Source organism: Talpa occidentalis, unplaced genomic scaffold (genome assembly GCF_014898055.3).
Source record: "Talpa occidentalis isolate TD23 unplaced genomic scaffold, MPIMG_talOcc4v2.1 talOcc4.7, whole genome shotgun sequence".
Lineage (NCBI taxonomy): Eukaryota > Metazoa > Chordata > Mammalia > Eulipotyphla > Talpidae > Talpa > Talpa occidentalis.
In genome coordinates this window covers 40141721-40164519 of record NW_023605083.1, presented here as the reverse complement: position 1 = coordinate 40164519, position 22799 = coordinate 40141721, and the positions used below count along the sequence as shown (strand labels likewise).

Sequence of the window (22799 nt, the reverse complement as noted above, 5' to 3'; positions counted from 1 at the left end):
TTAAGACCCTTCTTGGAACATTTTGATGGAAGGAATCCTTCTTGGTACAGCCAATATATTTCCCTTTGCAAAACTTTCACACACAGTTGTCTTCACCAAACAAAGTCCACCTCCCACTCCCTCAGCCCCTTCGCCTGACCCCAGCTGCCATCATCTCAGATGGCGGACCACGGCCACCACCCCCTCGCTGCTCTGCTGACCTCTGTCCACCCTGCTCCACTCTGTCACCCACCCACCAGAGGGTACTCTTTCAGGAACACTAGTGCGATTGTGCCTCTCCTGATTAAAATTCCAGAGCCATCTTTGTGCTTCTGTCACCTCAGGCAGCAGTCATTAAGGCCTGGTTGCAGGCAACGGACATCAAGTGATTAATTCTAGTGAAAGTGTTCATGTAACAGCCGCCACGATGGACGGAAAGCCCAGGTCTTGAGAAGGCCAGGAATTTCCTGGTGATCTTCCCTGATCTTGGAAACAGGAATTAATGGAAAATATTTTCAGAGCCCCCTGTAGAGAAGAATCAGAGCCAGTCATCTCATTTCCAGGAACTCCAGCCAGGGGCCAGTAGCTCTTTCTTTTTATTCTATTCTTTTTAGTGAGGTTAATAATGGGTCACAACACTGTGTGTGAGTTGGGGATACAGGTGCACACCTCTTCAGGTGCGTGTTATAATACCAGGCCTACCACCAAACCCGCCCGTCATCCTCCACCATTGGGCCCTGTTCCCCCCATTTCTGCCTCCTTGACCCCCACACTCTGGTAGCCTCCGTTCTACATTCAGATTTATAGGATTTGTTTTGGTTTTCATTTTCTGTGCCTTAGTCTTGTTTCACTACATTTCACATATGAGTGAAATCATCCAGTATGTCTTTCTCCTTTGACTTACTTCACTGAGCATAACCCCCTTCCAGTTCCCTCCAAGTTGTCACAAATGGAAAGATTTCATCTTTTTTGCTAGCTGAGTAGCATTCTATTGTGTATGTATTGTGTAGATGCCACTTCTTCTTAATCTACTCATCTGCTTTGGGAACTTAGGGTGTTTCCAAACTTGGCTATTGTAAAAAGTGCTGCAATAAACATCAGAGAGCACATATCCCTTGAATTAGTGTTTTTACATCCGTAGGCTAGATACCTAGGAGTAGGATTGCTGGGTCTTAAGTTAGATCTATTTTTAGTATTTTGAGACCCCTCCATACTGTTTTTCACAGGGACTGGTCCCGTCTACAGTCCCACGGACAGTATGCCAAGCTTCGTTTTCCTCAGCATTCTCCCCAACATTTTTTTAAAGATTTATTTATTTATGCACACAGGAACTGGGGTGCAGGCCAGAGGTGCAGGGGGTGAGAGGATTCACCAGAGACAGAGTGGGGAGCAGAACAGGCAGATCTACTGAAATACACTGCTGAGGGGAGCAGCGGGAGAGGCAGGAGAGGTCTGCTGCACCATGTGGGTAGCTCCCTGGCTGGGATCAAACTCGTGCTGCAGTGACTGGCGACAGCTTGGTAGCACTGACTTTAACCCCTGCGCCACCAGGGAGGCCCCTCCAACCTTTGTTGTTACTGGTCTTTTTGACATGAACCATTCTCACATAATGAAGTGACCTCTTATTGTTGTTTTGATTTGTATTTCCCTGATAATAAGTAATGATGAGCATTGTTTTCATGTGCCTGTTGACCCTCTGTATGTCTTCTTTGAGCAGTGCTTATTTAGCTCCCCTGCCCATTTTTTAACCGGGCTATTTGTTTTCACGTTGTCTTGTATGAGTCCTTATAGATCTTGGGTATTAATCAGCTTCTTGTCGGATGGATGATGTACAAATATTTTCTCCCACTCAGTAGTTTCACTGTGCAAGACCTTTTTAGTCTTATATAGCTTATTTCTAAGGAGAGGGTGTCTGATTGACTGGGATTGATTCATAGGCCACCCTTGGCCAGGATAGGGTCCCTGGTGGAGACACTGAGATTGCAATCAATGAGGGGGGATTCTCAGACAAAGTAGGTATAGCAGCAAATGAGGGGAAATAGGCAGTTGGGGACAAGGACAGGTCACAGACACTCCAGGCCCACTTTCAACATGTTAAAGAATCCTTCCCATCAGTGCAGCTGGGGAGCAGGGGGACATGGTGGCAGCAGCCCCCAGTCAACCAAGGAAAAACAAGGTGTGTCTGAACCTTAAGACAGGAGGCCTGGCCCCAAAGAACCTCAGCCTGCACCCCAATTTCCCCCATGGTTTCTGGATCATTGTTCTTCCCAAAGACCTCTAAGCCAAATGAATGGAGAGCTCCTGACCTCGCACCTTACCCTTCTGGCCTCTCTTCTGGCTTTGCCTACTACTGCTATAGTAGTACTACAGCCACTACTATGTAGCTGGGAAAGGTCTCAGGTCTGGAAAGGTCTCAGGTCTGGGAATCAAGCAGGGGGTGCAGAGCACATTACCTTAGAGGGGTTACCGCACTCACCCTGCCTTGCATTGCTCTGGTTTCATTGTTGCCTTGTTAGGTGTCAGCTCTGCCCCCACTAGAATGTGTGCTCCAGGCAGGCAGTCTTGCCTGTTTTGATCACTCACTGCTGTAGCCCCAAGCCAGTAACAGCGACCAGCATGTAGTAAGCTCTTAGAAAAATAAACACTTGTGACTGAACAAATAGCATGCAGTAAGGCAGAGGCTACACCCCACCTTCTGCCTTTGACCCTGAGCCAGGCAGACTAGATCAGAGCTGGAATTCAGTCCAGGAGGAAATAAGAGGAAGCTGCGTAGGAGAAAGAGCACAGCTCTAGACTCAGCCAGACCTGGGTCCTGAGCTGGCTCTGGCTCTTGGTGGGTAGGGGGAAGGGATGTCAGCAGAATGCTGTGTCTTCTGGGTTTGGGGAGTTGTGTGTTTTAGGAGAGCAGCCTGGGAAAGGCAGTGTCTAACCCACAGTAGGGATGGGGGAGGAGAGCATCAGTGAGGAATGATCTACATGATGCCAAGCCCAGGGACCCTGGGGGGAGTGTGTCCAAGTCTCCAGCACCCTCCAGCATAGCCAGCATGTGGTCAGCAGAAAGGCCATATTGGCATCTGCTCAGCTGCTGGAGATAGGACCAAAAGAGATATGTAGCAGGCAATTTGGAGAACGAATTTATTAGCTTCATGAGAAACAGCTGCCATGAGCTGAGACATGGATGGGGACAGAGCTCCGGTGGAACAGGTGATAAAAGTCAACCTGTTCTCCATATCCTCAGACCAGTGTCTAAATTGGGGTCCCAAAAAGAGCCCCCCCCCACCTCAGTGCAGGCACAGATTCAGGCAATGCATTCTTATTAGATGTCAGATTCCCCTAAAGGGGAAAATGAATCAAATCAACATTCTAAACATTCAGATCGACACTGATCTGGCTCACCAGCCAGTGTTCTGGATCAACGGCCAGGATCACAACATTCCGAATTGCCATCATGAAGTCAACATTCTGGAGGGCCAACCAGAATTCTAGAATACAAAATAAGAATGCCCCAACTTTCTAGATTATTTCATCCTCACTCTGCAAATATGACATTCTTGCCGTCAGAATCCAATTTTATGGTCTTCGTATAAGGTTCTTCAATAGAAGAACCTTTAAGACTGTCAACCCTGGTGTCAGCTTTCTGGAATACTGCCGCCCTGTGCCCTCAGAGCTCTGTGGGTGGCCGCTCCACAGCAGACCGCTCATCCTGGTGGGGGTTGGGCGTGTGGAAGGAAACGTAGGGACAAGTCTTGGTGTTGAGACAGACCAGCTTCTTCAGGGTGGCTGTCTTGACAATGTTGAAGCCCGTCTCCCCACCAAATGTGCTTGGCTTCCAGTACTCCGGAGAACAGATAGGATTCCCTAGGAGACCCTTGAGGGAAAAGGGAGCCCCAATTTCTATCATACTCTCTCCGAAAATGGAGTTTGGATGGCACTTCTCGAGAAGCAGGCCCGGGTAGAACTCCAAGGCATCGATGTCTCCATAGAGATCCTGCAACTCAGCTGCCATCTCCTTCTCTCCTACAATGGGAAGGAGCTAGAGTCAGTGTCACGATGCCATTCAGGCTCATGTAGGGAGAGAAAGTTCTAGACCTACCTTTTCCTGGGGGAGAATAAGAGATTTCAGAAGAGCAAATTGAGCAATGAGAATGGCTCGTTCTTTATGACCTCTGTGCCTTTCTATTTTCTGTTCCTCTTCCTGGAATGCTCTTCCTCTATTCTCAGCCTGAACATTCCCATTAGCCTTCAAACCCAAATGAGAAGCCACCTTCTCTGCCCAGGCGGGGCGACTTGACACCCTCACCACCAGGCACAATGCTTCCTCCACCCCAGGCTTTGGCGCCGTTCTGTTTCCTTGATGTCTCCCTCACTTCAGGGCAGGCCCCGTGGCCGGGAGACAGGTGCGCACCTGTGAGCTCCTGGAAGGAGGTGTAAGGCTTCATGCCAAACCGCTTGCGGTACTCATTGAACGGCTGCAGACGCAACTCTCGCGACTCCTTGATGACTTCCACGGCCACGTGCAGGACGTGCGGGTCCATGTTCCTTCCCCCGCCGATCTGCCGGGAGACAAACACAGCTGTGGTCTGAGAGCCAGGTCACTTGGTCCTGGAAATGAACTTCAGGCCAGGTGTCCTTCCTGGCCTAGGAGAGAGAGCAGGACTCAGCCCAGCCGCCACCACATCTGGGTCCTGGCTCTGCCTCTGCCACGCGGATGCTTTCTCTCAGGCCCCCTCTGGGTCTCAGTTTCCTCATCTTTAAAGTGTCATGTGCGCCAGGAGGCCCTCTCCAGTGGCTCACCATGTCACACTCTTCCCCAGCCCTTCGAATTTAACTGAAAGCCCCTAACATCCTGTTAAGGAAGATTTTGGAACTACTAGGTTCAGAGATGAGGACTCTGAAGAGCAGAACACCAGCAGAGCCACAGCCCCGAGCTCAAGCAGGGAGAAAGGGGCACCCCAGCTCTGGAAATGCAATTTTGTGGGGGGGACAGGCAGAAAGGTTTCTGAGCTATCAAGGGATAGAAACAAAAGGACAGAAAAATATTGATTTGGGGGCCAGAACTTCATGGCTTTCCTAAGATATTTTGTAGATTACAGCTGGCAAAACTGACGTGTGTTTGTCACTCACCAGATCAGTTCTTATCATAGGTCAGAGATGCTTGATCATTTAAAGGATCTTGCTAAGGAAACTATTTTTATGGCTTTTTATTGCTGGTACTATAGTATGACATTTCAATATTTACTGAGCATCTAATATTGAAACCAGTCTAGGAACCAGTCACCACAGAAAAGAGAACATCAGAGTGAAACTGTAGGAATACAAAGTGTCATGTTCCATTCAGACCAGAGAAAGCCATTCATATCTGTTCCTTCTTCCCCCTCTACAAGGCCTTCTGGAAGGGGAATGGTCACAAGCTAGCAGGGAGCAGGCTAAACTCTTCCCAGGAAAACTATCACATATATCTATCTGTATATGCAAATTTAACTTAACTAAACTTGGACTTTAACTCCAGGACCAAGGAGTAGTGTAATATCCTACAAAGGAAGGGAAAATATGGGTTAAAGGCCAGGAAACTTGGTAAGGAAAAGATGGCTGCAGAAGAAGATTCTATTTCATAACAGTTCAAGAGCATTGGTCTAAAGAAAGCTCTATCTCTCAAGATGGATAATGTCAATGTTTAAGAAAGAGTTCTTTCCATGAAAACACTTATTCAAAAAGATACGTGCCCCCACCCCCCACCATGATCCCTGCAGCACAATTTATAAGAGCAAAGGTATGGAAACAATCCAAGTGCCCGATGATAGATGAAGAGATTAAGTGGACGTGGTATATATAGACAATAGAATACTACTCAGCCATTAAAAAGGTGAACTCGTGCCATTTGCAACAACATGGATGGACCTTCAGGGGATTGCACTAAGTGAAAGAAGTTATAAGGAGAAAGACAAATACTGCATCATTTCATTCACTTGTGGAATTTAAAGAAAAGCAAAAACCACCAAACTAGCACCACAAAACCAAACCTTGAGAACAAAATAGTGGTTATCAGAGGGGCAGGAGAGGGGGAGGGAATAGCTTTGTGTGGATGGTGAGTGGACATTTGGAGGCAGTGTGGTATGAGATATACAATTCTTTTGCTGAGGTGAGAAACTGTACCCCTGAAGCCTGAACAGGGGTGTGACCTGCACTCATATTCCCTCCATAAAAAACATAGAAGAGTTATTTCTTGCTGTGTAAATAGAGCAAGTATAACTAGATGGGAAAGAGGAGAACCCTTGTTGAGTGAAAGCACGCCTTGGAGCAAATTTAGCAGGGGCTGGTAGCCATCTCAGCTCTGTTGTATACAAGCTGGGTGGTGGAGGCTGTTGGAAGTTGACTTGTCCCCCAAAAAAGACATGTTGAACTCCTAATTCCCAGCACCTGAGAATGTGAGCGTATTTGGAAATGGTTGTAAACAAGTTAAAATGAGGTCATAGTCCATTCATTGGGCTCTCATCCAGTGACTGATGTACCAATAGAGAAAACAGAGCTGCCTTGGGGGAATACCATGTTGGGGTGATGCTTATACAATGCAGGGCATCAAAGTTTGTCAGCAGCCAGCAGCAGCTAAGTAAGAGGAAGGCCTGGGGAAGATTCTCCCCCTGGAGCCTGAGAGACAGCAGGACCCTCAATGCCCAGACTGTAGACTTCTACCCAGAATAGGACAAAAAAAAACTTCTGCTGTTAAAATCATCCACATTGCAGCCCTAGGAAACTAATCCAGGAGCCTCAGGCCAGTCACTTGAGCCGTGATGCGGTCTCCTATGCAAATATAAGAACAATGAAAGCACCCCACTGGGTAAAGTCCTGGTGAAATGGGCGAGATCAAGTTAGCAAAGCAGTCATCACAGTATTGGCTATGTGGGCTCCCCAAGGAGGCAGCCCTCTGTCATGGTCATCAGGCGGGAAGCCGGTTTCTTTCATGGCTTCTCACACTCTCTTAATATCCTGAGAGTTGTCTTTTCTTTTCACTTTTTTTTTAATCACCTTTGTTGCCCTTCTCTCTGTGCCAAGTTCAACACCCGGGCTTTGCCCACACATCATGGTAATTCCATGAAAATGCTATGGAAACCGTACAGCCCACAGCAAGGCAATTGTCTCCTTGCGTGCCTGTGTGTCCACAGCGCACAGAGGTCAAGAAGCAGCCAGAAGCAGCTCATCGGGTTCAGCACATGCTGATTTCAACCAAATCACCACCGGGAGGAAGCCTAGGGCGGAGGGTGCCAGAGCTTCGTGCCAGGGCTCAGGGACAGGAATTGGAAAGCAGGGGACGAAGGAGCCAGAGAGCTGGGATGAGAGAGCCGGGAGCTTCCAAATTAGGAGAGAACGAATCAGGGAGGGATGCCAGGCCAGCGACTGTTCCTTTCCTAGGGCTGCCACAGTGCAGCCCCACCGACAGGGAGGCTTAACCTCCGGAGATTGATTATCTACAGTTGTGGAGGCTAGAAGTCCAAGATCAAGATGTGGGCGGGCTTGACTTTACTCTGGGGCTCTCTTGTCGGCTCGGAGATGGCTGTCTCCTCACTGGGTCTTCCTCTGCATGGGGGGACCCCTCTCTCTCTAGAAGGACACCAGTCACATTCCATGAGGGCCACCCAATCACCCATTAACCTTAATTACCTTTTGAAAATGCTATCTCCAAGAACAATCACATTTTAAGGTATAAGGTTAGGACTTCAACATATGAATTCGGGGCAGACTATTCAGTCCATGGTGGAAGTCTCTGATGTAATAAAGACCTACTGTGTGCAGGCACCTTCACATGTGTTACAGACCCTGAATGTCTTCCTGGCCCTCAATCTGCTATGCATGCCCAGTGACCTCCAGGCTTTTGCCGTGCTGCCCCTCCATCCAGACCACAGCCATGCTCCTCCATCCGGACCACGGCCATTAACACCACCTCTCCCAAGGCATCCTTCAGGTCTCTGATCAGACATCACTTCCTCACCCATAGCCGCTAACTCTGGTCAGAAGCCCCTCTCTGAGTTCCTATGGTTAACAGGCTCTGGTAATTCTGATAAGGTCAGAAAGCACTTGGCCCAGTACTAACAATCAGAACATGCTCGAATGATGTGATAGTCACACAACCACTGCTCCTTTCTAGAATCAAAGCACCGAGGGACCCAAGGATCACAATGGTCTTGCTCACTGCTCCATCCCCAGTATGGGGCATCAGGCCCAGGACTGTTGAATGAACAAAAGAACAAGAGCAGAGAAGAGGAAGGAAGGAATGCTTACAACTACCCTGTAAGAGGAGCAGAAAAGAAAACTGGAATTTGGGCCCTGATCTGTGGGACCCCAGAGCCACCTGCCCTCGTGAGCGCTCTCTGCAGCTTACCCGGCCAGCACTCTGGCGAGAGAAGGCCTCCACCAGGGTCTCGACACCGTAGTCCACCAGCATGGAGGTGTTGAACAAGAACTGCTCGTAGGTGTACTCCTGGGGGCCCACCTGGAAGGAGTTGGGCATGAGCGGGTGCCAGTGGTAGAGCTGGTTGAACTCCATGGCGATGCGGTTGCGGTACTGGAACTGGGAACTGAACAGCAGCTCCGGGTCAAACTTTAGCTGCAGGAAGTAGCCACTGAGCTGCTGCACATACTCCTCGATCACTATCTTGATGGTCTCCCCTGGAAGGGAGGTTAGAAAAGAAATCAGCAGGGCATGCTGAGCTACCCACCTGGCTTGGGAAGCAGGCCAGTTCATGCAAAGTGCTTGCTTTTTGCTTCTTTTTTAAAAAAATTATTTATTAATGACATATTGTTTTACATCTTTATTAATATTTGACAATATAGGATTTCTCAGGTGTGGCATTGTAGCTCTCCCACTACCAAAGCACCCATAATCCTCCACCATAGTGCTCTCTCACCCTGCTCTTCCTTCCCCCGACCCCCTCCCCTCTTGGATGTCTCAGATCTGTGGTCAGTTTTCAAGGGTTGATTTTATAGTTTGTCTTTGTTTGACCCTTGTTTGTTTTTTTTCTATACTCTGCATATAAGTAACACCATCTCTTTTGGATTTATTTCACGTTGCATAATCCTTTCCATCTGGATCCTGTTGCTGCAAATGGAATGGGTTTATCTTTTTCATGGCTGAGTAGTATTCCATTGTGTGTGTGTGTGTGTGTGTGTGTGTGTGTGTGTGTGTGTGTGTGTGTATCACATCTTCTTGATCCACTCAACTGTTCTGGTGCATTTAGTTTCCCAAAGCTTGACTATTGTGCTGCAATAAACATAGGAGTGCAGTTTTCCTTTCGAATTAGTATTTTTGTGTTTGGTGATAAATCCTAGGAGTTGGAATTGCTGCACCATATGGCAGAACCATTTTCAGTCTTATGAGGAAATGCCAGGCAGCCTTCCACTGGAGCTGGTGCTTTTGGTTTCCTTATTGTTGTCATTGTTGCTTAATTATATTTGACCACATTCACTTTGACTTTCTGTAATGGGTGTGAAAATGGAACTTTCTGTCTGAGGTTACACTGATGTCCCAAGACAAGAGACACCTGCTACTCCCATGTCCCTGAAGACCCAGCTAAGCAGGGCGTGCAAAGGAAGTATCCAGAATGGGTCTCATGACCCTGAAGTGACCATCCTCCCACAGCCCACTAAAATGTTGGAGAGGCCGCACGAGATGGGAAAATGGAGATTAACTCAGTGGGAGAGGAGCTTTCAAAGAGACCCCTCCGAGAGCCGCTGTCCGCAGCTAAAGAAGGATACCACAGGCAGAGGGCAAAGTGTGCCCCAAATATATTCCTTACAGAATATCAGAATTCTTACAAATAGATTTTTCCTCTGCCCCTTCAATAACCAGCTACAGAGCAAAGAGCCAACAAATGGGACATCCCATAGCAAAATGAAAACGGATCAACTAGATATTAAGAGAAACTGGTATTTTGGCCAATTAGTTATTAGACAAATTGGCTTATAGTCTGTTGATCCAGAGCCACTGGATTTGCAGTCAACAGACCTGGGTTAAATCCTGGCTTCTCAATGAACTGAAGCCATGTTACTTAATCTCTCTGAACCTCACTTATCTGCAAAAATGTGTATTATATTGAGTCAGTAGAATGATATTCATGAGGTCTCTGGCAGGAGTAGACAATGAACCCAAGCTGCTTGGCAAGGACCTGGTAAAATCAAGTGAGGTGAGAAGGAGGAGGTGGCTGCGTGTGGCATCGGGGGGTGGGGGGGAGGTGAAGCCCCTCCCCAGACTCACACATACCAAAAGATTAGACTAAGGCTAACAGCCCCCTCCCCACCCAGGAGAGTGGATGTGGTGGAAACAGCATGACTATGGGTAGTTCAAGTCTCCCTCTGCTGAGTGGCCTTCAAGAATTCACTCAGTCTCTCTGAATCTTCATGCTCACAAGGTAATCTTATCTGGCCCATAAAGGCCTTTGGTCACAGCTTCATCACCAGTGATCGCTGGGCAGCCCCCAGGCACATGTTTGTCCTCTCTGATCAAGATCTCTGCAATGCTGAGACTTTGGAACCAACCCCTTCTTTAGGCTGCTCCTATGCCCGATGCCTAGCTCTTCCAGGGTCCAGTGAATCAGGCTCTATAATTGGGACCAGCCATGCCCAGTGATGCCCAGAGGCGGGAGAAAGGGTTACTGGTGACTCAGAGTGAACGTGGTCTGGACAGGGGTGCCAGGGGCCAAGCTCCCAGGCAGGAAACCATCTAACATTTTGGGCTGCAGACTCGCCCCCGTAGGGGACACAAAAATATCCTGTCCCTGAGTCACCTAGAAGTTACCAAACTCCAGGAAGGCAGATAAATGCAGAGGAGGAAAGGAGTTGCCCAGAAGGCTGGGCAAGCTAGGTGTGACCCTGCGCGCGCTAGTTCAGTCACTGTGCATAGTACAATGGGGAAACCGAGAGTGAGAACGGCCAGTCAAATTTGCTGGGCTAATAATCAGCCATCATGGCCATCCATTTTCTGAAGACCTACTATGTGCTAAGTGCTTTCAAGTATTTTCCCTTTCCTAATAACCATCCTTATCCCTAGTGTCCAGATTTGGAAACTGAGGCTCACATAGTGGGAGGGGCCTGCTCCGGGTCTCAGAGGGAATCAGTAGAAGCCTAGGATTCTAACCCCAGCATCTAAGAGCAGAGCATGACCTTCCAGGGCCGGGCTGGCTGGGAGCCCTCACCAATGAGGATGAGGCGGGCTGTCTGGAAGAGCTGCTCATCATTCCAGGTGGGATGCTCCGCTTTCAGCAGGTCACACACGCGGTTGTGCTCACGCAGCCAGAGCGTGGCATAGAGCATGAGCCCAGGGAGCAGCCCGAACACCTCCTGGCCCACGGCCATCTGGTTCCGGGCCGGGACATTCCGTGGGTAGTGCATCAGCACCGGCGCCTCTTCCACTGACGGCGGGTACATCTCTCCGTTCAGCACCTGTGGGATGGGGCCGCCTGGCAATCTGGGCACGTGCAGAGCGCCCACACCTGCCACAGCTGGCACCCTCCTGCTCTCGCCCATCCTCCCCAAACAAGACCTGCTGATTCTTTCTCTGACATCTGTTAAAATGGGTCCCTTTCTCCCCATCTTCACTACCACCACCCTCCCGCAACGCACCCTCACCTCCCACCTGATTCTTTTTTTTTTAAAAGATTTATTTATTTATGCATAAAAGAGCTGAGGTACAGGCCAGAGGTGTGGGAGATGAGAGGATTCACCAGAGACAGAGTGGGGAACAGAACAGGCAGATTGACTGAAATACACTGCTGAGGGAGGGGAACAGTGGGCGAGACAGGAGAGGTCTGCTGCGCCATGTGCGTAGCTCCCTAGCTGGGGATTGAACTCATGCTGCAGTGGCTGCAGACAGCTTCATAGGTTGTGTCTTAACCCCTTGTGCCACCAGGGAGGCCCACTAGAAAATTTTAACTGCCTGTGGCTCACATTCTATAGCTCATGGGCAGCACATGTCCAGCAAAAGGTCCCTGTGGAACCAGCAGCCAGGAGTTCCTGTCTGTGGTCTGGTCTCTGGCCGACTGTGAGTTCCTTGTGGGCAGGACCAGTTAACTGCCATGATCACTGCTCACCCCCTGTGCCAGGTGCATCACGGTGCCCACAACACAGTGGAATAATAACTTGAATGACTGCAGCCTGCAAATGTCCATCTCCTGCTGAGCCCCAAAATCCACCTCCCAGGAAGACACGAGAGACATGTCTGCTCTTTGTTTCTCATGCCTCGAAACATCTCCCAGGGCTTATTCCTCTCCTCCTCCTTGGCCCTCTCAGGACACCGTCCTGACCTCTGCAGGGAGCACCACAGAAGCCCTTCCCAGCGCCCTCCCCCAGGCCCAGCGCTACCTGGTACTTGAGTTTTCCATCCTTAAAGAGCCGCAGCTGATACTGACGATCCAGATTATCTCCATAAATGTGGCCGAGGTCCACCTGAGGAGAGAGAGGGTCCACTCAAATCACCAGGTCCTGCCCTCCAGCAATGACCTCCATGTGCCAAGGCAGGCCCAGCATAGTCCTGGGCCCCGCCCAGGTGCTCACCCCATGGCCCAAGGCCTTGGTGAAGCCAGGTCCCATTTTGCCGGAAGTTTTGAAGAACTGATGGGTGAAGTGTTGTGCAAAGAAGGCAAACATGAGGTTGGTGCCTTGGGGGTCAGGTATGAACTTCCTCCTGAGCAGGAAGCGTTGACCCAGGAGCTGGGCATCTGGCAGCTGCTTCTTCCCTGGTTGGAGAGGTGGGAGATCTCAGTGGTTGCCCCCTTTCCGGGCCTTCTAGACTCACCAGACCAAACTGGTCAAAGCAGGATGCCCAGAGCAGCCTCCCCAGGCCCTCCTCCCTCTCACCAGTGGGCCCCTGGCACCCTCTCTAGCAAAGACCCTAGAAGTTTTTATGGCAAAATGGCATCAGTGGAATTTGCTTTCAAATACTCCATCAAAGCTAAGGTGAGGGATGGATAAAATATGACTGGTAAGTCATGGACAAGTCTTGAAACCAGGAAGTGGACACACAGGCGTTCACTGGACTTTCTTCTCACCTTTGTGTGTATGTTTGCAACTTTGAAAACATTAAACGAAAAGAAAAAAGGAGGAGGAGGAGGAAAAGGGGCGTGAGGGGAGTAGGAGGAGAGAAGAACTTGGACTTCCAGGCCCTGAAGCACGGTATCCAGTGTTTGACAGTGACTACGCCATTTCCTAACTGTGTAAACATCAAGAAGCCATTTCATCTCTCTGAGTCCTAATTTCTTCATCTACAAAATAGGGCAAATGATCCCTATTTCATGCAGCAGATTTGAAGGGTGCAGGAGCTGATGTAAATAGGACAGAGAACTAGTGAGGTAGAATCTTTTAAAGCAAGGGTCAGTAAACTTCAGCAAAAGGCCAGGTAGTCCATTTTTTTTCAGATTGTCAATATTTGAGACTTTACCAACAGGTGTTGCATCTATTCAGCTTTGCTCTTTGAGCAACAAAGCAGTCATAGATGGTAAGTACCCAAATGAGCAGGACCATAAAGCTTTACTTATAAGAACAGCACATGAGTGGGATCCCACCTGTGGTCTAGAATTTGCCAACCTATTCTATATTCTATGTGACTTTACCCAGTCTTTCTCTATCTGGGGTAAAGACAAGTCATCATCTGGAAGCAACTATCTGTCATTATGACAATAAGTATTAAGATGTCAATGTCAGATAAGCAGGTCCCCTGTGCCTTCACAGAAAGGAAGAATTGGATTTATTTATTTATTTTTAAGAATATTCTTTTTTTAAAAAAAAAGATTTATTTATTTATTTTATACAAGAACCGGGGTACAGGCCTGATGCGTGGGAGGGTGAGAGGATTCACCAGAGACAGAGTGGGGAACAGAACAGGCAGACTGACGAAAAACACTGCTGAGGGGAGCAGCGGGCGAGACAGGAGAGGTCTGCTGCGCCATGTGGGACCCTCGGCGGCCGGCCGGGATTGAGCCGGCGCTGCAGAGGATGCAGACAGCTTCACAGCGTGGTGCTCAACCGCAACCTGCACCACCAGGGGAGGCCCAAGAATTGGATTTTTGTCTTCTGTTAAAGACATCCTTTCACAGCTCTTCATGGGAAGTCCAAAGTTGAAGATTCGAGATCAATAGAACTTATTTGGGTTGAGATCATCAACTGGTTTCCTCTGACTGGCAGGATATCAAACAGCCCAAAGGGTAGTGACCAAGAGGGAAGTCAGAGGAATGAACTGTACTCCTTGCTCAGGCTGCCAATGAGCAAGGACTAGTTTCAGCAGTGTCAGCAGAGTCCAGAAGCTCTGCAAGACCCAGCCTTCCTGGCAAAATGGTCATCCTTTGGGAATAGCAACTGCATGTGTAGGGCAGAACATCCTTGTAACGCTGGTGAGGCTCAAGGAAGGACATCAATACATAAGCAAAGTTCTGAACCTGCAGAAGACACAACCTTAGAGCTGTGCAGGGCCAGTGTTCAGCAGTGCCCCCCTAGGGCGCTTAGTTCAAAGCACTCGATGGCTTTGAACTAAGTACACATCTCCCTGCCCCCAAGTTTTTGGACAATCAGGAGTGGAGGGAGAAGAAGGCCTTCAGAGGAAGACCACTGCCGGTGAGACCAAGGGGGTTCTTGAGTAACCAAAGGAAAAAAAATCCATGTGTGTAACCTACAGAGATGAAGCATGAAAAACTATAATTTTTGGGCCTCCCTGGTGGCGCGATGGTTGAGCGCTAGGTTGTGAAGCTGCCCGCAGCCTCTGCAGTGCTGGTTCAATCCCCGGCCGCAGGGCAAGGGTCCCACATGGCGCGCAGACCTCTCCTGCTGCGCCCGCTGCTCCCCTCGGCAGTGTACTTCATCAGTCTGCCTGTTCTGCTCCCCGCTCTGGCTCTGGTGAATTCTCTCACCCTCCTGCGCTTCTGACTGTACCCAGTGCTTGTATAAATAAATAAATAAATCTTTAAAAAAAAAAAAAACTATAATAGTACAGAATCAGAGTTACACCACTCAACAGCACACTGTTCCTTCCTTCCCGTGTCTCAATGTTCAGGTCCCTCATCCGAGTAGGACGCCATGCAGCAGACAAGGCTCAGGCAAAGAGACGTCTGGAAATATGGAAACACTGATTCCCTGACTTTCTGGGTGACTTCAGGTAAGACCCTTCACTGCCCTTTCCTGTCCTCATTCCCCGCCCTGTCCTCACCCCTGGCTCTGGACAGGGTCTCTACCAGGAGAATGGGTCACTGGTTGCTCTTCTGCCTACTTTTTCCCACAGAGGAAGACTCTCCCCTGGCAGTCCCCCAGCCCAGGTCCCTCACCCCATCTCCATTACCTTTGGTCCCCATGGGCGTGGGGCAGTCTTGGGGAACGGAGGGCAGAACACGAGTGTAATAGCTCACGTTGGAGAAGGACTCCCAGCTGATGTAGTCATGTGCTAAGTTGTAGGTGGGGGGGCTGGGGATAAGGTTGGAACGTGCTGCAGGGGGCAAAAATAATGGTGGTCAGGGGTTCCCACCCCCAGTCACACCTCTTCCCCGTCTCCTTGGTTCGCGCGTGTTTTCTCTGGCATCACAGAGCCTCCCCACCCACTGCCCTTATCAGATGCCAGGAATTGCTAGAACTGGCAGGATTTCTCGCTCTCCCAGACTAGAGGGGTGCTGTCCCGCGCCCACCTGTGAGCACCAGGCGCATGAGCATGTCACGGATGAAGGTGGCATTGATGAACTCCCAGAACCAGCGCCCGTGCGTCAGCAGGAAGTGGAGGAAAGAGGGGCTGGGCCGCAGGGAATTCCGGAGCCAGGTCCACAGGTCAGCTGCAGGGCATGGGAGCCACTCAGCCGGGCCCTCCTGGCAGGACCAGAAGTGACCAGACTGGGAGGCGGGAACTGGGGGTGTGGCCAGGACAGAACAGGGCACTGCATATGGGGTGGGGGCAGGAGGGAACCATGGAGAGGACGGCTCTTGATGGAGCCAGAGCCAGAGCCAGACGTGAGGACAGGGGAGAGGGCCACAGGATGTGTCCGGGCTGGGCAGGGGTGACTCACCGCAGAGCCTGGACCCAGGAGTGAGGTGTCAGAAATGAGCTCATGGAGGAGCCAGGTCAGGGACAATGTCAGAGGCCAGAGGCAGGGAAGGCGTGAGAATGGAGCCACGAGTGGAGAGGCCAGGAAGGGGGTCCGGGGGGGGGGGGGCCCAGGGGAGAGGCGGGCAGAAGGGCACGGGCAGGGGGTGGCTCACGGATAGTGCAGTTGGGGCCAGAGTAGCCGGTGCGGGTGCAGTCACACTGGTAGCTGTCGAGGCCGAAGCGGACACAGATGCCCTGGTGCTGGCACGGGTAATAGCAGCAGGGGTTCACTGTGGGCGAGAAGCAGACACTGCAGGCTGCTCTGGAGTCACCCCTGATAGGGGGTTGGGGGGCAGGAGCAGGGACTCAAGTTGCAGCTTTGTCCTAACTCTCTGGCCATCCGGGTTCCCCCAAGGCCCTCTGTCCTCACGACTCTGAACAGAGAGCCCCTGGGTCGGCCCCCTCCAGGCTGACTCTGGATCTTCAGCCTTGACCACATCAGTCCCCGGCGAACGTCCCCCCTCCCTTCCTGCTGCCACTAAAGGGGGGTAGAGGCAGTCTAGGCCCCAGGCGGACATCTAAGGCTCGGCAACAGCTGATAAGACACTGCAGCACCGGCTTCTAGAGTGTCACTTCCTGCCAAGTCGGAGCCCAGCAACAGGGCAGGGGGTGTGGGGTTCAGGAAAGGGACAGGGCTTGGGGTTCTCTGACGAGGCCCCAACTTCTGAACATCTGGAGACTAGGAGGACAAAACCGCCCACCCTCTATTTCTGCAGAAGGGAGGAAAGAGCAGGTATCATAATGCCCAAATACAGATGGGGAAACTGAGGCCAGGGGCAGAGCAAGGGTTTGAGGGGCATCTCCATTGCTCTTCCTAAATGGCCCAGGCTTGGCCCATGTCAGGGTAGGATCTGGGGTCTAGAAGCCTGAGGCAAGTCAGGGACCAAACAAACAGGAGACGTGACAGGAAAAATTTCCCGAGAGGGTGCATAGAGCCCTGGCATCTGCCCACTGCCTCCTGGCAAGACCCCCACCAGGCTGCCCCTCCTGGGGTCTACCCTAGCACTCACTGGCCACAGCCCCTGCACAGTCTGTGCTGCTGAGCAAAGCCAGAAGCTCCTCAGAGCTCCTCCAGCCCTCAGCAGGGGAAACCGAGGCTCTCACAGAGGCGGAGGCTTGGCAAAACCTGGCCCCTGGCAGAAGGTGCCTTCTCTGGCCTCACACAGAACATGCCAGGCTTTCCTCTGCAAATATATCAATACTTCCTGATCTGGACTTGGAGCCAACATCACAGGGAACTCCTAGCCTTTGTGCAGCTGATTCTCAGTGGTCAAGAGGGCAACAAAAAGCAGGAGAGGCCCGGACAGTCATCTCAGGGTGCAGAGTCTGAGGGCATGACCCTGAGCAAGGCCTGACCCCTCCAGTCTAGGGCTCCCCACTTTTCAGCCTGGGTCCTGGACAGCAGGGTCCCCTGGGCCCCCCTCTCTGGAGGGTGCTACCCTCTCCCCACCGCACATAAACAAATCAAACAAAAGAAACACAAGCAATGCAAATAGTTTTGTTTAAGTCCTAAAGACTCCCTGTAGCCCCACAAAGGCACCATTGAGGCCCGTGCAAGGGGTGGGGAAAGAGGGGTGAAGGGGAAGAAGGCCAAACTAAAATGTCTTATCTGCTGAAACAGGTGCAGGGTGGGCAGCACGCAGGGCAGTGGCCTGGCAGGACCCACAGACACAGGCCGGGAAATGCCAAGGAGCCCCCAGCCACCCCTGCAGCCGGCTCAGCCTCAGGGGTCTGTACCTCCCTCATTGATCCCTCCTGCCCAGGACACTCTGCTCACCTGTCCAATTCACCTGTCCAGGAGCCCCCTGCCTGGCTCCTGTCCCTGCACACAAGACCCTTTACCACCAAAGGATCAGCAGTCACAGGTGCCAAGGACCTGCCCTTGTCTGGACTATTTCCTCATCCCCACCACAGTAGGGGGCTCAAGAGGGCCTTCCAGTTCATTCTGTGGCCCCTTCATCCCTTGGCCTCAAAGCAAAGCTCTTCTCCTTCCTTCACCCCGACAGCTGCTCCTGCCTCATAAATTCCCTCCAAGTCTACCTGAGCCTCCCCCACCCAAGCCCAGGCCTTGCCTCCCCCAGAAAACTCCAGGTTCCAATTCCATCGACTCTTCCTCAGCCCCCACTTCAGGGCCACACTTTCCCTGATTTTCTCTGCCCCAGCGCAGACCAAGCACGCAGCTGAGGCGCAGAGATCCAGCACCCAGATATGGATCTGATGTGCTGGAGTTAACCCAATGAGTCCAGCGGACGGGCCAGCCGCAGCTTGGCCAGAGGCCTCCTCTCCTCCCAACCCCGCGCCTGGCTCTGAAGTCGGCAGTGAAGGCTGCCTGCACGTCCTCCCTCCAGCCCAGCAGGCTGCGTCGCTGCTCCCGCCTCCCGCGCTTCGCTTTCTGGCCAAGAAGCCTGTGCAGAGAGAGGCGCCTCCCTCCCAGGCCCACTGCCCAACTTTTCCTCCCTCCTCCTCCACGATCTTTCCATAAACTGCTCCGGGGCAGGAAAAGTTTTCTCCAGCGAAGACAACAACAGCCACCGGGGCCTCGGGGCGTCAGGGTGAGCAGAAAGGACGCCAGGTGCTGCGTCCCCCAGGGTGAGCCTGACCATAGCTGGGCTGTCGTGGTCAGCGGGCCAGTCAGGGCTGTAGCTGCCTGCTCCACGGCCGGCGGCCCAGCGGCCCGCTGCTCCTTTATCTGCGCAGCGCCTCGAGGAGGGCTAGCGAGGCTGCCAGGCACAGGGGCGGAATGCGAGCCTTGCAGGCAGGAGGGCGCCCCAGCCCCACCGCTAGAAGCTCAGAGCCAGCACTTGAATTCTTTGCCTCTCTTTTCCGCTTCCTGGCAGTGACCAGACCTGGATCATAGGCTGGAAGTCACCCCAGATGAGGTAGAGTCATCATCGTTCCTTCTTGGTGGAACTGAAAATCCTGAATGAATGAAACCAGGGCGCTAGAGGGATCCCCCAGCTCTGGCAACTATGGACAAAGAGCCTCCGACCATCTACCTGAAATCCCACATGCTTTCGTGCCAGCGCAGTTCTGTGCTCAGTAGCAGACCCCGAGTATAATAAACCCTCAAGAAAGAGAACTGGGAGATGCGGGGCTGAGTCTGAGGCCTCTTGCGCTCCCACACCCAGCACAGGACCCGCGGCAGGTGGGTGCTGGGCAAGGATATGTCCCAGTGCTGTGTGTCCTTGAGCCAGTCCTTTCCACCCTCTTGCCTCACGTTTCTGTGTGTCCCGGGAAGGGGGGGAAGCAAAGGGGTTCTACGGAGACCTCCCTCTCTGCCTCCCCTTCTCCACTGCGGGTGAGCCCATCTGTCCCTCTCCATCGGCCATACCAACATGGTCCTTTCCTCCCAGCCCCTCACGGAGAACGTGACAATGTGCCCTCACGATCAGCGTGCCCGGACTGCATGGGCCCTACACACGAAGACCAGCCAGGACCGCCTGGCTCCAGAGCTTTCTTGGGATTCAGGCCCATGTTCCCCAGCTAGGGCGTTAGGACAAGAGGCCCCGTGGGGGAACACCAAATCCTCCAGGATACAGAGGCTCTGGAAGCATTAGGCCCCATTAAAGAGGATGGAGCGAAATCCTCTAAGAATAATATTTAGAGAAATTCCAGGAGCTTGGCAGTCAAAGAGAAAAAGAAGGGGCCCTGACTGAGCCAGGCCTGTGCCGCAGCCCCAATACCCAGAGATCGGCAGCCAGAGGCCGGGCGTTTGCCTGCCAGCCCCAACAGCTGGGCCCACAGCTGGAAGAGCCCAGATGGGAAGGAAGCCCTTGCTGGCCCACAGACCCAGCTGGTACTGCTGATAGGAGGAGGCAGGCGGCAGGCAGCCAGAGGCCTCAGCACAGGGCTCCTGGCCTGTGCACCAGGCCAAGAGGGGGCCTCGTACCCCTCCACCATCATGGAGCTCTGGCTGCCAGTTCACGCCCTCTCTCCAGCCAGAAAGAAGGCACCAAGCCAAGTTCAGGGGCTGGTATGCTGGACTTGAGTGCTAAGGACCCCCTACCTGGCCCTCCTAGCTGGACAAAAATCCCTTCCCCCATATAAGAGGCAAAAGCAACCCTCCCTCTCTCTCTGCACCTGCCCTCCGGGGAGTCTCCAGTCCTCATCTCCTGGGGGATCAGCGTTTGCTGCCCCACTGGGGGCAAAACTCAGGCTTCCACTCCCCGGAGGAGATGCCCAGGCATCCTGGGCCTTGATTAGCTCATAGACTTAAAAGTACGAAGGCAGCCAGAGCGCAGTGGCTTCCCTGCAACAAGCACCCTCGTGACTTCCTGGCCTCCAATCTTGCCCCCCCCCCCCGTGTCTATCCAGCCCACTCTCCAGCTCCCACTTACCCTCAGGCCCAAGCCCTAGCTCCTCACCTCACCTGCCTCTTGCCCTGCGTTCCCTCAGCCCCCATCTGCTTCCTGTGCTTCAGACCTCGAGGCTTCAGCTCATGTCGTCTCCACCAGAAAGACAAGATGGTTCCGAAGGTCATAGTACAGTCCCACAGCACCCCTACTCATACCCCCTTCAGGGTCCAGGTCAAATGTCACCACCTCCACAAGCCCCCTCAACACCACACACTTGAGAGCTACTCCTCCCAGAGCCCCACTCACCCCTGTGCTTCCCTCCCTCGAACCCCGACATGAAGCCAGCCCCCCCACACACAATATTTGTTGACTGAAAAAAAAAAAAGGCAATTCCATGTGAACACTGCGGGTAGAAGGATCAGAGAAGGCAAAAAAACAAAATGGCACAGACCACGCTCCCTGGGCAGGAGCTGGAGAGCCTCTGAGGAAGTGCTAGGCTGACCAGGTGGCTGCCAAGTGGGGGCTAACGGGGCAGCCAGGGGAAGTCTCAGCAATCCTCCTGGGGTCTCAGAAAATGGACTCAGCCCTCTGGGCCTCAGAATCCCCATCCACAGGATGGGCCTGACACTCTCCTGGCAGGGCTGCCATCAGCCCCCAAAACATGGGAGTCCACAGCCAGTTTCTTTAAACTGTAAAGTTCTGGCCTCATGGGCTTCTTTCTCTTCTTCCCGCAAACAAACCTTAGCTCACGCCCGAGTGCCTGTGTGCCTGCAGTGTCCCTCCATCCTCCCCCTGGCTTCCCGGCAGCCACCCACTCACGCCCTCCTCCAGGGAAATTGGTCCGATCCACCGTGGACAGCACAGCCCCTCTTCAGGGTCCAGGTCCTCTCCCTTCTGCCCCCCCACTCCTCAGAACACCCCAGAACAGCCCAGCGCCCTCCCCTCCTCCCAGCCCTCTTGTCCCCATGTTAGAGACGGGCCTGGAGACCCAGAGGGGGTAGACCTTCCAGCTGGACTGTGCAGCGCCCTTTGCTCTTTGCCCTTGGGACAGCCAAGCCACCAAGCTGGGGAGGAAAGGTGGTCGAGGGAGGAGCTGAATTCCTTCCCAAGGAACTTGAGACATGCAGGTGCAGGGGTGGAATTTCATAGGCCCTGACTTTCCCCATCATCTTGAGGGTGATGACATCAAGGTCTGAAGTGGAGGGGGGTCTCTCTTTGGAAAGACCTTGCAAAGTGCTGGAGTCAGACAAGTTCAGTTCCAGAGCCTTGTGAGGGGGAGGGAGTTACAGCACCTGAGTCTCCACTCCTCTACCCAAGGAGACCTGCCGGTGGGGGTTTAAACCTCAGGGGAAGGGCCTTCCTGGTGGCGCAAGGGGTTAAGCTCCACACTATGAAGCAATCCGCAGCCTCTGCAGCACGAGTTCGATTCCGACCTGCCAGGGAGCTGACCCACAAGGTGCAGCAGACCTCTCCTGTCTCGCCCGCTGCTCCCCTCAGCCGTGTATTTCAGTCATTCTGCCTGTTCTGCTCCCCACTCTGTCTCTGGTGGATCCTCTCACCCCCTGCACCTCTGGCCTGTACCCCAGCTCTTGCATGCATAGATAAATAAATAAACATTTAAAAAATAATAAACCTCAGGGGAAGCAACAGAACTCCACAAATGTATTTCCACCTTCCTTCTCCGCAGCATGGCTGGTGTATACTCCCCCATCCTCCCCAGGGGAGCTCTTCTCCACCCTGATGGGTCCCCAAAAAGCTAGAGGCTGAGAAGAGGAACCGTGCACCCGCCCTTCCCCTGGCGAAGCGGCTTCCTGGCAGGAGGCCCCCCAGCCAGCATCCGCAGGTGAGGGGGTGTCCCTTCCCCCAGAGCCGGCGGGAGATCCCGGACAGCTGCTTCCTCCAAAACGAACGCTCGCCAAACCACACCCCCGAGGGGTCCTCACAGAGCCCCCACCCCACACCCCGACCAGCCCCCTCCCGCCGCCCGGGCCCGGCGAGCAGAAAGGGGAAGCTGGGCCGGCCCGCGGGGAGCGGAGGGAGGGCGGCCCGGCCGGCGCGGGGCGAGCCCGGGGCAGGGGGAGTCGCCTACCGGGCGCGGGCGCCCCGGGGCTCGCGGGAGTGACCGGGGGCGGCGGCAGCAGCAGCAGCAGGAGCAGCGGGAGCCGGAGCGAGAGACTCCTTCCTGCAGAAGGAGAGAGGCGGAGGCTGAGCTGGCATGCGGGGCGCCCCGGGAGGCGCGCGGGGTGTCGGGGCCGGTGGCGGGGTGCGCGGGGCGCGACTCACGGCTCATGGTGCGCGCGGCCGGGCGGGCGAGTCTCAGCCGCGGCTCCCGGGGTGCGCCTGGAACTGCCGGGCGCCGCGGCCCGCCCCCCGCCAGCCGGCCCCCGCCCACTTCCTCTGCCCGGTCCAGGCATTTTCCTAAT

General features: G+C 53.0%; 1 protein-coding gene across 1 annotated transcript; it reads right to left on the bottom strand.

Annotated features, from left to right (window-relative positions):
* Positions 1–3030: 3030 nt before the first annotated feature.
* PTGS1 (prostaglandin-endoperoxide synthase 1) lies at positions 3031–22521 on the bottom strand. The gene is made up of 10 exons (XM_037493585.2): positions 22466–22521; positions 16195–16311; positions 15630–15770; positions 15290–15433; positions 12520–12701; positions 12328–12411; positions 11163–11409; positions 8354–8640; positions 4385–4532; positions 3031–3996 (listed from the first exon to the last, which is right to left on the bottom strand). Exons 3-10 carry the CDS (start codon positions 15652–15654, stop codon positions 3641–3643), a joined length of 1473 nt encoding a protein of 490 aa, XP_037349482.1. The 5' UTR covers positions 15655–15770; positions 16195–16311; positions 22466–22521; the 3' UTR covers positions 3031–3640.
* Positions 22522–22799: the final 278 nt, after the last annotated feature.